Below are 14,511 nucleotides of genomic sequence, written 5' to 3'. Positions count from 1 at the left end.
GGAATCCTCCGAGGCAGGACTTCGATTCCTCAGATGACAGGCAAATTTTAGCGATTTGCAAGATTATGGCAAGGTCGCTTTGAACTTCTAGACAGATTTACATTTTAAACAAACAAAATTAACTCCAATGTGACCTGTATGAGAAATATCTTCCTAATAGACGTCTACTGTCAAGGCATTAGAATTTAAACTGAAAAAATCTACCTGTAACCGTCGTCACAGCTACCCCTTCGAGACTGAGACTCTCTTCACTAACTCAAAAGAGCTTTTCCTGAATTCGTAAAATCATTTTCTTATCCCAAAGGCTTGTAACAAACAGTCAATGGTGTTTATTTATTCGACTAGCGTGTTCAAATCTTATTATCCTAACATCAAGGGCAGAAAGCTTTCAGCAATGATATTGCTGGATTATGCAGTTAGTCGGAAACGTGTTATATACAAATTTAGATTATGACGGAACAAGCCAATAAGCTATCTCTAGCTGAGGAGGAAGAGCTGCTGGCGGCGAAATCGGAACGAATCCGAAGGAGATTCAAATCGTTCTTTATTTATTTACTCATTTATTTCATTTCTTTTTTTATGGAGGGGTTCAAGCTAAAAATCAAAAAAAATATTTTTCGTCGTCTCCTGTAGTAGCCTTTGACTGATTTAGGAACGAGACTCTTCTTGTATTTGATCAAGAGGAACACTTGAGTGGTTACGTCTGGTGAGCCTAACGACTAATCGTGTCGCCTCTGCAGACAGTGAAAACAGACGAAAAGTGCTGGTATATTTTTAGATTTAGCTTATTGACTCTCAGACTGGAGAGATGTCATCAAGGGAATATTTTGTTTGATTGAGTAAGCATTACAAATTTAATGAATCCTTTATTGAAGGAGCCTCTAGAGAGCCACTTCTGAAGGGGAATGAAAAGTGACTTCATTTGCGTTTTACATGTTGAAAGCATGTGTCTATTTCAGGTCAGGTCCTTGGGGAACCCCGCAATGACGTAAACTTGTTCCGATATGTGTTGGTGACCCTGTGTTGTCAACGTTTAGTCTCCAAAGTACGAACTGAGGAGAGGAGGTCTTTTACATTCTCAAGGCATCTTGAAAGACTGTCACAATGAGCTTTTCAAGCTTTCAAAGATAGCACGAGCAAGTTCTCGTTCACTCTTGTTAGCTTGTGTATTGGAAACAATTATAAATATTGCAAACTAAGTCGAATATCTAATAACGTATGTGGTTATTGTTCATCGTTGAGTAAGACAGGAGATGAATTTTATTCCTTTGTCTCACGATTAACATCCAAAGTGACTCCATGATGAGAAAATCGAATAAAGTTCATCTCCTATCGTAAGTCGAATATCGCTAAAAAAACTTGTTGTTGGAAGGCTTTGTTACGTTGTGTCTCGCGATATAGGTTTTATTCAAGACCTGAGTTCTACTTCCTCAAATGTCCCCGTCATCGTTCTTGACAGCAGATGTAATTTTGGCGATTTTGAGCCTTCAAAGGGTGATATTAATAAATTGAATTAATTACCCTTGAAAGTACATAAGAAAGGCGCGGAATATTTTTCAGTTTTGTAGAAAATGACAAATGTCAATATCTATAGAAACCACCAACCAGGAAATTGTCCACTATTGTGATTGATAGATGAGTTGAGTTACCCTTTCACCCCAAGATCTCATAGATAATTCTCCTTACTGTCTGTCATACAACTCTTGTGATGTTAGTTCGGAGACTTTGGTAATGGATCTACTCATAATCTCCTAATTGATATTTTGCTTTATTCTCTTCACTTGTCTGCTTGATATTGTATTGATATTGTAAGGAGAAAGTCTGTCTATATCACTGGCTCTTGGGAGGTGAGGGGTTAACAGGTTAGAGAGCAGAACACGTTCCCTACGCGGAAACTAGCCACCTTCAAATACCTGCTATTTATTGCCATTTAGACACACGAGAAGTCACACGAACAACTAGAGAACAGGCCACACAGACAGTTGAATTGACACGGACGTTTTCCAGTTAAGCTCTGAAGTTCACCTCGCAGGTAAGACCTGATTCTTTTTCTTAGATTTTAGAGTTAGATGGCCACAAAAAAATGTGTTTGCAAGTGTAGGTTAATTTTTTCGATACATGTCTGTGGTGGATTGTGCCGTTTAGCAACGCCAAAATCTCTTTTCTGGCCAGATCTTCTCTGAAAGAATCGGAATTTTAATCTTTCCGACGTTTGTTAAAAGAAGAAGCAAAAAGAGGCTCCGGAATTGTTGAACAACGATTTTTAGAATGTATGCAGAGGTGCTCACACAACTGTTGATAAGAACATCAACTAGCTTGCATGTTTGAGTTTAAGATAAACAGTTTAGAAAAAACTCCCGAAAGGTTGTGCTTCACGTTACATATTTAATTCACCTCGCGAACAATTCTACCGGGATTAATGGAGGCGGAATCGAATCTAATGTTGTACTGAGACAATATTTCTATACTAGGATAAATATTTTTATGCCGGAGTAAACAATTTTCGACTTGAATATATAACTTTGTACTGGGATAATTACTTTTGTATCACACACGCGGGCCATAGTAGGAATTATTTGACCTGATTCGTGATCCGTGCCTTTTTGTAGCCAAGTATTTATGATTTATTGACATGTTTTTTCCGATACTCGTGACGTATTTAAACAGTAACTCGTATTTCATTATTCCTAATTTAAGGCACGAAAATTCATAATTTCTTTTCATTCGAGTTCTATGATTCGTCATTCTAGTATGATTCCCCAACATAAGTATAGTGGAATTCCTTCAAACTAACTCTTAGCAGTGGCTTACCATTTACTCATTATAACATACATACAGTGAACATGGATACTTCCTCGAGTAAGATACAAACAGCCACTTTTATTTCGTTACCATATTTAACAACTATTTAACGAATTATCCAAAACTAGCCACCGACATTGAGGTAAATAGTTGTTTTGGTATATACTAAAACAATGAGATAACATAGCTCAAAAAGATGATTTTAACTCGTTCATCTCTGCAACAATTACAATATTTATTTTTAGATGAATGGCAAAGGATATTCGGTGTTTGAGTTGACAATCAGAGCGCGCCTTCGACGCTATCTACTGATTTAGTATTTACAAAGCAGGTTTAGGGAAAGATTTTATGTTAAAGAAAAGAAAATTATTTGAAATGCGCTTAAATTTTGTAATTCGAGACGTTTTGAAGACATCTTTAAAAATATCACTCATACGCAAAAATCACGGAATGCACTCGCCTTCCTGCACTTTCCCATGCATCTTGGTAAAGTAACGTAACTGACATTTACGAACTTCTAAAATCCGTAGGAAGAATGTTTCTGATTTTTACTTGGGCACTGAGCGTTGTGGCAACGGTAGCTGCTGACCACGTTTACGGATGTTATCCTGGTAAGTAAACTGAATAATTATGTTAGTAGGTCGATCCGTAAGCTATTACGATAGTTCTTAGGTGAACCAGTCAGAGAGTTGGTCGATATGCCGTCAGTCAGTCTTACGATCGGTCAATGACTCAGTCAGTTGGCTAGTTGGTGAGTCAATCTGACTGTCCGTTAGTGAGTCAGTCAACCTTTTCAATCGGTTTATGGTCGAGTCAGGTCATTCAGTCTGTGAGTTAGTCCGTCTTTTCGATAAATGAACAAATGAACTAAGTTTCTAAAGAAACTGTGGCGCTTCGTCGGTGGGAGAGTACAAAAGTGCAATTTAGTATTATCAACTGAGTTGATAACGTAAATTAGCTACCGTAAAGAGTTTCAAAGCTGACGTTTCGAGCGTTAGCCGTTCGCCAATCGCTCTGACAAAGGGCTAACGCTCGGAACGTCAGCTTTAAAACTCTTTACGGTGGCCAGTTTACGTTATCAACCCAGTTGATAATACTAAATACCCTGTTAGTCTTTTTGACAGTCAGTCAGTCAGTCGTCAGTCTTCCTGTCCGGCTGTCAGTCAGTCAATCACTAAAAGGAAAGCGACAAATCCTCCTTACAACACTTCATCGAAGAAAACAATTTCAATGGTATTACAATTTCTAAAGTTTTCATTCCTTCTCGTTTAGGTGCAGATATAGTAAAAGCTATGAGTTTTATCGCTCCTAATTCCCAGCCACCTCCCGGCACCAAGACTCCAGTGAGAGGAACAGTCAAACTGACACAACCGGTAAGGTGAACTGGTGACGAGTATCTTATCACGCTGTCTTGACAACCGTCTTTTAGGGTAATACGTGTTTCCTAAACCAATCACAGAGCAGAGATCACGGATTACTTTTTGGACCCGTTGAAAATTTTTGCATTGTTTTTTTCTTTCTGCAGCGGTATGGAGGCTTAACATGCATAGAAATAAATATATCAGGTCTTGGCCCTAACACCACACACGGCTTTCATGTTCACGAGTACGGAGATACTTTAACGGAAGGTATGTTGTGATAACAATGGGAAGACAACTTTCAGTTTCAAAACAACCAGTTTATTTCATACGGCTAAAATCATGCACGGGGTTACACATAAGATCCGGTAAATTAGCCACCGTAGGTGTGCGCCCCACGTAAATCAAGTCACGCCTCGAATTACAGATAATCAGTTCCTATCTTAACACAAACAGCACATCAAAGTACTTTTAAAAATAAAGTTGACATAAAATAAGAAATTTACACAACAATCTCCGAAATTTTTTCAAATTTTAGTTCTGTCAAGGTATTTTTTTGGGTCAACAGAAAAACAGTTTTCGTTTCGATTTTGACAAGCGATCAAGTGAGAACGAGTAAGAAACAATAAAGGGAAATATAAGAACAGACTGACAAATGAAGTTCAAAGACTTCGAAAAATCAACGGCAATCGTCGTCGGCAAACATCGGCATGTATCGGCATGTGTCGTGAGACACTTGTCTGACCCGACATGTTAACTATGGTTGAAAGCAACATGTACGTTGTTATCTTGATCAAAGATTTAATCACATAATCAAGACGACAATTTTTCTTAGGATGCCAGAGCACGGGAGGCCATTACAACCCGTTCAATCTTTGCCATGGAGCACCTCAAGACCAATTTCGGTAAGCGAAACGCCAGTGTTATCGCCTGGAGGATGGCGGGAGGGGGGGGGGGCATCAGTGTTTATCGTCCGGGGGATTGTGGGGGGGGGGGCAGGGCAGAGGATTTTGATCATGTTTCGATAAAATTTGCCTGATCCCACATTCAGGCTCTGTAATATTCATGCTGTCTCTTTAAGCTTTGCCAGACAATATACAAGGACTTTATATTGGAAAGTAAGGTATTTTTGTTTCTCATCTGCAGCCATGTTGGAGATTTGGGTAACCTTGTTGCGGATGCAAGTGGAACTATCAAAGCAAAGTTTTCCGATCATCTTATTTCTGTTGTCGGACCCTTATCAGTATTAGGACGAGCATTTGTGGTAAGGTGACTGCTTCTCGATCGAGAATCGTAGAACCAAAACGACAATAAACGGAATGATCAATCAGAACGGGGGTAATTGTCATATGGAACCAATGAGATTTTCGTATAAAAACAGTCAAATTAAAGCTTGAAGCGTAGGAAAACGCAGACGAGCAGGTCGCGATTGGCTCTAGCTCTTCAATTTTATTGGTGGAGAGGATGGCAGACATTTTTTTTCATGAAAAGGGCGGAGCTGAAAAAACGGGCAGCTGATATCCGAGCGGAGAAACCATTATTTCCTGTCCCAAGCTTCGCGCGATACCTTGTTTTTTGCGATTCCGATGCTTAAACTCTTAAAGCTCGCACAAAACTGCCAATTACGCAGGATAGCAAACTCGTTCCTCAAGAGAACAAAACCGTGCACTGTCCAGTGTTGGTTAAAGATCAGGACACTTTTTATATGCTACGCCCTAAACGGTTTGCACCTTTAACTATTTTAATTCCCCCCTTTAATTCCCGTTCACAGATTCATCAGAGACCTGACGACCTCGGACGAGGGGTTGGTGCAGCCAGACGCGAGAGCCTGATAACTGGTAACGCAGGTGCTCGTTTGGGATGCGGTGTTATCTTTCTCACGCCAACAATGAGCCGGGATCTAAACTAGAACAATTTCGGTTTCTATCCTTGAGTAGATACTTAGAATTTTTTGCAATTACTAAAGTTTGCTATGGCAGTCGAACGACAGTAATAGTCTTCAGTGTATTGTTGATTTTCGAATGAAAGAAATTGGTGTCTCTTAGAACATGTCGGTAATCTTTCTTAATAGTAACACAAGTGTTGAAATTGTCCTCATGCTTTTGTATAGTTCATTCTTTAGTATTACGCGGCACGCATGATTCGATAAGTTAGCCAATCTCGTCCACAGATTTGAATTTGGCAACAGAAGTTGACGAGGGTACTTTCGTGTTCCCTCGTTTCTCACAGTTCAGTTTTGTTTTTGGGCTTTTTTGTCGAAAATTTGTCACTTGTTTTGTTTTGGAGTCAAGATCTTTCGAAGTCTTCATTTCAAGCTAAATTTCTTTTGAATTTCAGAAATTTATTCTATCTCTAAATACGTCTTTGGACTCTACCACTTTTCGGATTTTTTGTTACAACGAGGGAGCGTGTAACAAGGAGTTTGGTACCAACTCATCATTCTACTCCAGTGCAGTTAATGATACAGTTTTATTCCAACTCCTTTATTTTTTTGTTTTTACAAGTCTTTTGCTGTCTAGAGGATGGCTGCACTTTAATAACCATCCCCGTTTCCTGTGGGTTCTTGATCAGTTATCCTGTTTTGATCATCTCCGTTCGGCTCTGGCCCAGGATTTGTTTTGTTTATAAACCTCTGTTTGTACAGGGTAATCACTTGTTTCTTAAACACGAATAAAATGCAGATGAGGACACCTGTGAAATAAATTGAAGAAATGAATCTGAGAGGTTTTATTGGGAGACTGGTGATAGGTTTTCGTGATCGGATTATGGGCTTCTTTACTGTGACGTAATTGTTACATTAGCATATCATTGTGGGGATAGATGCAGTTGCAGATTTACCACAAAAATTCTCATAATGAGGGGAATCCAGAAATGAGAATGATACAAAAAAATAATGGGCCAGAAAATACCACCGAAATGGGAACGCGGTAAAACTAACTCGCACACGTGATAATCCCACGAACCACTTGCCAGCAAGCCTACAAATTTGAATACCATATTTCCTTGAATAAGCGTAAGGACGCTTATTTAAAATTTCGGCTAAAAGAGGGGGGAGGACGTAATTATCGGAAGGAGGGCACTTAATTATTAAGTTGGCGCAGTAAAAGGAAAAAAATCAAAAGGAAAGATAACACGCATAACTTGGAAATCTTTGAGCACATGGAGATAGAAATAACTGGAACTAAAAATAACTATTCTCCTGTATTGATTTCACTTTAGTCGAGGCTTAAAAAGTTATAAATCAAGTGGCAACAGAAACCAGTTATCTTTGTAGTCCTATTATTTAGGTGAAGAAGGAAGAATGGGGGTGGGGGCTGTTAACCGAGGGGGGGGGGGCACTTGTTTAAAGTTATAGTCCAGGGGGTGAGCGTAGTTTCGTAACCAGACCTTCCACGGCCAAGCGGTTATTTCAGTTACAGTTAAAGTCGCTAAGATCTGGGTACGAGATTAGGGAGGGCGCTTATTAGAGCGTGGGCGCTTACTCGAGGAAATACAGAGTGTCTAAGTGCAAGTGCACGCAAATCGTGCGTGTCGCACCGAAGCCTTTGTTTCTGGTACCGTTAAATTCGTAAGAGATCCAGTCACAGAGACAGGGGCTAGAGACCATTCAAATGATACGCACCTTGACAACTGTTGACTATGACGTATGGGTATTCCAAATTTGGAGTAGGATGAAAAGCGACCACAAGTCCCAGGATCCAGGTTATCCCTATAGCAACTGTCAAAATTAGCACCGTTTGAGGGAGGGTAGCGTGGTTTTGGAAGGTGGTCGAATTGCCCTGTGATACAGAGTAAAAAATGTCATAGCCTGTTAGGGAAATTTACATATCATATGCATGCGGAATATAGTTGCAAAATTATCTTGGCTAGCCTGCAGAGCAGTCGTAATTTTGGCGAGCGGATGCTCAGTATTTTCTTGGTGAAAATCAAAGCTGCCATCTTTGTTTTTTTACAGCAGCGAAAGGCTAAGGCCATAAGGGGAGACAGAAATTTGTACCAAGGGGGTGGGCGACGGTCAAAAGGAAGGAGAGGGAGGGGTGGGGAAATAGATATCTGTACCTGCTGGTTCTTGGCAACAACTGTGCGAGTCAAAGCTATGATAACAAACAGAAGCGATGATAAAACAGGCGTCACTTCGGCATAATAGCGAGCTGGGAACGACAGTCCACAGTTATGCTCGTTTCCTGCGAGATAAGTAATTTTACAAGTAAAAATAAAAGGAATCATTGAAAAAGGACAACGCTAAGGGGTGTGGAAAATAACCATCGTAAACTCACCGTAAATATTTGCGGTATTGGACAGTTGCAAAGTCATGAAAAACATGACAACGACGACAGGGGAACCCCAGGAAAACAAGCTGCAACGATTGTAGGACCTCTTCCTTTTGGCGATGACCGACGGCTCTTGGAAATCAATGTCTGAAGAAAAGGAAATTACACTGTTCTTCACTATTACGCCATGGCTAAGTTTTCAAAGTTAATAAAAATACTCCGGACTATTTCGAAGTTGAGCTATAAAATCTCCATAAAATAAAGAAAGAAAGGAAATGTTTACGAGAAGAATTCATTGATTAACCCTTTAACCCCTAGGAGTGACTAACATCTATTTTCTCCTTACAATATCACCACTGAATCATACTTTAATGCCATGAGAATAAAAGAAATGGTCACAAGCTAAAAGAACCTCTTGATTGTTAGACAAATTCTCCTTGTCAGCAGCTTAGTAAATGTACAGAGAACAGTATAGAGAATATAAATGCTGATGTTAGAGTACAAAGGGTCAAATGTCTTTCCGGTGATTTTTGTAAAACTAAAGACTTACAATCAGACCAATCAGAAAAAAACGGAAACATCAAATGAAGTCGATGGAAATCCAAGTAAAAGTGAGCAAACCATCTTCCGCGTGAGGAAACGCGCCATTTTAATTGGATTTAGTTTCTCATCTGATCGATTCGGAGGAGGAAGAGGGATATAACATTTTAAGGCCAATCATACAAGCGCGCAGCATAACCAAGAAGGGCATGGAAACGAGTATAAGATTATCTACTTTTGGGAAATGCACGCGCTGGAGAAGTGTGTATTCCCCCCCCCCCCCCCCCCCCCCGCCACTTCACAGCCCAGTTTCCTTAATTGGTAGTCGGCAAGGTACCCACTTACACTGGTGAAGAAAGGCGTTAGACTAATGCCGTACCCAGATCCTACCGTGTAACTGTAACTGAAACCGCTTAGCCGTGAAAGGTCTGGGTACGAGACCAGCATCAGGCCAAAGTGTATTCTTTTGATAGCAGAAGCACAAACATAGCGCAATACACTTACTTGGGTTTGTGAAAGTTTTGTGAGTATCGTGGGCGATGCAGCCCGTCCATAGAAATACAACCAGGTTCAAATAATGTAACAGAGCTCCCATCACGGCACAGACTGCCCAGGAAACAACATCCGGGTCTGAAGCAAGGTATACTAACTGCAGGGCTATCATCGCGCATGACAACTGTATCGCCATTTTACCAGGAAATGTGCGCAGCTCAGCGAATAGGAAATACGTCATCAGCAGGAAGAGCAGGGCAGTGATTGACAGGGAGAATCCGACACAGGTGGTGATGCGAAGAGTTAGCGAATAATCCGATGATTTTCCGCTTTCAATGCGTGGATCGTGTACATGCGTAGTGGGCGTTGTACTCCGAGATTCATCGTTGGTGTGAGAGACGTTCTTAGTGTCCTTGCCCTTGTCAATGCGTGGATCGTGTACATGCGTAGTGGGCGTTGTGCTCCGAGATTCATCGTTGGTGTGAGAGACGTTCTTAGTGTCCTTGCCCTTGTCAATGCGTGGATCGTGTACATGCGTAGTGGGCGTTGTACTCCGAGATTCATCGTTGGTGTGAGAGACGTTCTTAGTGTCCTTTTTCTCAACAGAGGAATGTTTACTGGGTACCAACAAACATTTTTCTTCGAACGGATTGTAAAACGTGTGAACAGGACAACTAAATTTCACAGGCACGATCTTTACGAAGCTATCAATGAAATGTTCTGCATAAATAGAGAACACGAAAATCGTTGAATAATCTCTGATTCCGACGTTGGGAACATTAACATTGGTTGGACAATTGACGGTTTTGTTAACTAGAGCTGTTGCATCTTCTAATAAAGCACAGTGAGGATTTTTTAACAAACGCATCGGCTGATTTCCATCGAGCCATTCAATAACATTTGCGTATGAACGACATAAACGATCGATCTTACGACGAGGTTTTCTATTGGCCACAAGAGGTGTTGCAATACATTTTTCAGTCTTTTTAGCATCAATCGGTATTGTATGCCAAACGGTATCGGTATATTTAATATCCTGCAAAGTAGAACTTCTGCGCGGCGCGTGTACAATCTTGACACTCCAGAAGTGAAGATTGCGTGACTTTCCATTGCACATGGCACAGTATATATTGGCATAACTAACGTTTGTTGTTACATCAAAAACCGGTAAAGCCACGAGAGGGTCAGCGGTGTAATTGCTTTTCTTACAAGCACGCTTGATTGGTGGATTCCACCATGAAGTTGGGCAGCTGTCAATCATAATGTAACCGTAGTAGGATCTCTTCTTTGACCCTGGAGCACTTATGCAAGAAAGTTGCGTTTGCTGAGTTTCGTTCTTCGGTGCTTTTGGAGCACTTGTGCGCCTTAAATGATAAGCACAAACAGTATGCTAATCAGTGTTTGAAATAATTAAAAAGTTCCACCACTGTTCTGAGTCATACGATAAGCAATCAATTAATCTGTCAGACAATCACACATCCGACAACTTGTTCCCTGCAGGCTTTCAGCTAGTTAGAAAACGAAGCACGATGGTAAACGGCGCAATACTAGCGAGTAAGTGAAGAAACGGAGGAGCTTTGGGGGTTCACTACAGGAACCGCCTAACGACTCAAGGCAACCACAGGAAATGAGGAAAGAGTGGAAAAAACATGCGTACTGATGTTAGGGTGAAGCCGGGTTAATGTTTGTGAATAGAATAATAGAGATGGTAAATTTTGAGCTCGGTAAAGATATAGAGAAAGATGTTTTTTATCTTGTCACAAGCGCGGGACAAAGAAAAAATTCTGAGTCCCCATGAAGAATCGAACCTCAAACCTTCGGATTCCTTGCTCCGATGCTCTACCACTGAGCCACAGAGACTTTAAGGCGAGCGCAGTCTATTACGAAGTTCATATGACACACGTCCTACATACTGCTAGGATCAGCAATGTTGATAACGTCATGTTTGTAAATAGAATAAGAAGTTTGATTCCTCATAGGAACTCAGATTTTTTTTCTTTGTCCCACGCTTGTGACAAGACGAATAACACCTTTCTTTACAGGGTTAATGTTGTTACCTGAAAAGAATGAGAGGATACTTGTACTTGAACCAAAAACAAACTGGTCTAAGGTTTTTTCTGTAACTAATGTGACCAAAAAAATTTCAACTAACTCATACCATTTGTCATAATCGATACAGCAATCACCCATTTCCTCACAGAGAGAATCACAATAGCAGTTTTTCCAAAGTAACATTTTGCGGTCTGAAGGACCATCAGTGATGTTATAGTTGCATGACGCTTTATAACGATTGCAAAACTTTCCAACGCCATACTTTTGCTCCAATTTCTGCATTTCAGAGCAAAGTTTACTCTGTTTCTTCTTGAATAGTTGACAAGGACCTGGGAACAAGAATGAAAAAAAATTCGGTCTGGTGGCTCTTCCCGGTTTTCGTCTCCTTTCCTATACTCGCTCTCTTTCTTTTTAAAAACGCGCACGGTTGTTGGACCATTTCGGAGCTATCTGCGTGTCGAATCTCGTTCAGCGACCTTAGTTATTGTTAAATAATGCAACAAATAAGTATCATTTCTTTCATTTAACTGTTAACACCGAGGTGTTAAAATCGAATGAGATAAATCCTGAGATACTGGAGATCTTATGCACGTTATCATTAATCAACCTACCCTTATGATCTTGATAATTTCTTAGAAGTGAAAAATATTGCAATTAATTTTAATGAAATAGGTATTAAATCACTTGGGATGTTTAGGGAATGATCGATGAGGTAGTAAATCACAAAAGCACCAACAAAATTCACAAACGTTTTCCTGCTTTGTACCTGCATCACGCGTGGGTTATTTTGTGAGTGAGCTCTGTTAACCTTTTAACATGTAAGAGCGACCGGCTTTTAATTTCTCGTTATCTAAGACAGCTAGTTTGGAATGTTTCAGCCAAACAAATCACCCCTTAGCTTTCTAAGATACGCATCTCGCAGACTTCCTAAATTTTCTGAGATCAGCGTCCAAAGTCGTTAGCGAAGTAAGAGCCGTGGGGATTTTACCACTCTCACTTTGCCCTCCCCCCTTATGTAAAAAATGTAAAACACCTGTGGTCGGAATATTTGACTAGTGTCTGTAAAATATTGACTTCCAATTAATAACGAATTGGGGAAGGGGAGGGGAGGGAAAATTCATCAGAACATTACAGAGCCTTAAAGAGAGGGGGTGGGGGGAAATCAGGGGAATCTTATGATGACACAACCCCTCCTCCCCCCCAATGACTGGTCCCTTACCTGTCTTTTTCTGTGGTGGTGATGTTGTATTTGACCACGTGGAAGACTCTGATGGTGATATTGATGACATCGTTGTCATTGACTGTTGTGTTATTGGCGGAAGTGGCATCACCATGGACGATTGGAATGAAGATGGTGGCACGGAAACGGACCGTCCTACTGACACCCGTGATGGAACTAGTATCAGCGGTGATTGCCGTAACGACGATGGAGAAGGTGATAACGGTTGTATAAGTTGTGGCGGTGGCGGCACCCAAGGTGGATTTCTTATAGGTATCTTTGGCGGCAAAGGTGGAGGTGGTTGCGATGGCGAAGGTGTTGATGAGGTTGATAGTAAGCGGGATGCTGACGACAATGGTAAAAGTGATGGCGAAGGTATTGATGAGGTTGGTAGTAAGCGGAATGCTGACGACAATGGTAAAAGTGATGGCGAAGGTGTTGATGAGGTTGGTAGTAGGCGGAATGCTGACGACAATGGTAAAAGTGATGGCGATGGTGACGTTGATGATAAGGTTGATGACCAGGGTGATAATGATGCTGAATGCGATGGCGACGGTGTCAGGGTAGATTGCAGTGTCGGTGATAGGAAAATCGATTTTGGCGGGGAAATTTGCGGTTCTTGAGGTGGCGCTGGTATAGATGAAGATGAAGTGGACAATAATGCTGAGGACGGTGGTGCATGGGATGAGGTCAGAGTCGGAGAAGAATGTTGTGGCAGTAACGCTACGGGAAGTGGAAGTGGTGGGAAGAAAATCGGTCGTGGATGGACAATTTGCGGTTCTTGAGGAGCCGATGGTGTGGATAAGAATGAAGCTGACAGTAAAGCTGGGGACGATCTTGAATACGATGGCGACAGTGTCAGGGAAGATAGCAGTGATGTTACTTGTGCAGATAATGGTCCTGGTGGAAGGATAATCGGTCGTGGCCGGATAATTTGCGGTTCTTGAGGTGGCGATGGAGAGGTTGATGATGAAGCTGACAATGCTGAAGATGGCCAAGTTGATGGCGATGGCGTCAGTGTAGACGGCGATGATGTCAAAGGCGATTGTGCCGAGGATGGCGCAAGAATAGCTATGACCCACAGTGAGAACATAGCATCCGCAACTGAGAGACACCAGAAATGTATTAAGAGGAAATGATGAACAAGAGCTTAAATCTCGAAACACCAAAGCCGAGAAAAGTCACTTTAGCCAATCAGATAAAAAAAAAAAACAGCAGACGGAAAGTGCAAAAAAAGTTAGATCTTAACAAGTCGCTATTGGTTTTAGCTTAGCATCTGATTAGTTGAGATGGTGACGCGTGTCTTCTACATCGCCAAAAAGGGAAATGCAATAAAATTCCACATGACCTTTGACACTCAATTGAAATGAAAGTCGACCACGAACCCAGCGTAGTGATTCAAATTTCAGTTATGATAATAATAATGATGATGATCGATATTGAAAGATTTCTGTAGCGCCATATCTATAGACTCATGGTTCTTTACAAAACTGTGCGGGTAACTTTGGCCAGACAGCATTGAGTAGTATGCAGTTTTTTAAGGGAAATTTTTGCAGATGTAAGTTAACTCTTGAACCATATTGCAAAACAAAACAAGACAAACAAACAAACAAGTTTCGTGTATCGTTGCTTGAGAGGTACTTCAAAGCGTTTTATGCGCAGTGCGCATCACTTCCCGAGATTCTAAACCTTCACTCTCCTCATACAACGCTTTTCACAGCCAAAACATCATCGACTAGACTATAAAAAACTGAATCCGTTCACTATTTTGATGAAT

At 41.0% G+C, this 14,511-nt stretch overlaps 1 protein-coding gene across 1 annotated transcript; it reads left to right on the top strand.

The window, feature by feature from the left end:
• Positions 1-1,898: 1,898 nt before the first annotated feature.
• LOC131777943 (uncharacterized) lies at positions 1,899-6,835 on the top strand. The gene is made up of 7 exons (XM_059094320.2): positions 1,899-2,032; positions 3,333-3,413; positions 4,075-4,175; positions 4,328-4,430; positions 4,996-5,065; positions 5,307-5,424; positions 5,932-6,835. Exons 2-7 carry the CDS (start codon positions 3,338-3,340, stop codon positions 6,067-6,069), a joined length of 606 nt encoding a protein of 201 aa, XP_058950303.2. The 5' UTR covers positions 1,899-2,032; positions 3,333-3,337; the 3' UTR covers positions 6,070-6,835.
• The last annotated feature ends 7,676 nt before the right edge of the window (positions 6,836-14,511 follow it).

The sequence above is a fragment of the Pocillopora verrucosa genome, chromosome 11 (genome assembly GCF_036669915.1).
Source record: "Pocillopora verrucosa isolate sample1 chromosome 11, ASM3666991v2, whole genome shotgun sequence".
NCBI classification, from domain to species: Eukaryota; Metazoa; Cnidaria; class Anthozoa; order Scleractinia; family Pocilloporidae; genus Pocillopora; species Pocillopora verrucosa.
This window is presented reverse-complemented; position numbering and strand designations above follow the sequence as displayed.

Bases quoted from the DNA above. Each gene is read 5' to 3' on its own strand.
- LOC131777943 (XM_059094320.2), top strand. From the start codon at position 3,338: ATGTTTCTGATTTTTACTTGGGCACTGAGCGTTGTGGCAACGGTAGCT. The intron at 3,414-4,074 runs GTAAGTAAACTG...CTTCTCGTTTAG, and splicing joins CGTTTACGGATGTTATCCTG to GTGCAGATATAGTAAAAGCT. The intron at 5,066-5,306 runs GTAAGCGAAACG...TCTCATCTGCAG, and splicing joins GCACCTCAAGACCAATTTCG to CCATGTTGGAGATTTGGGTA.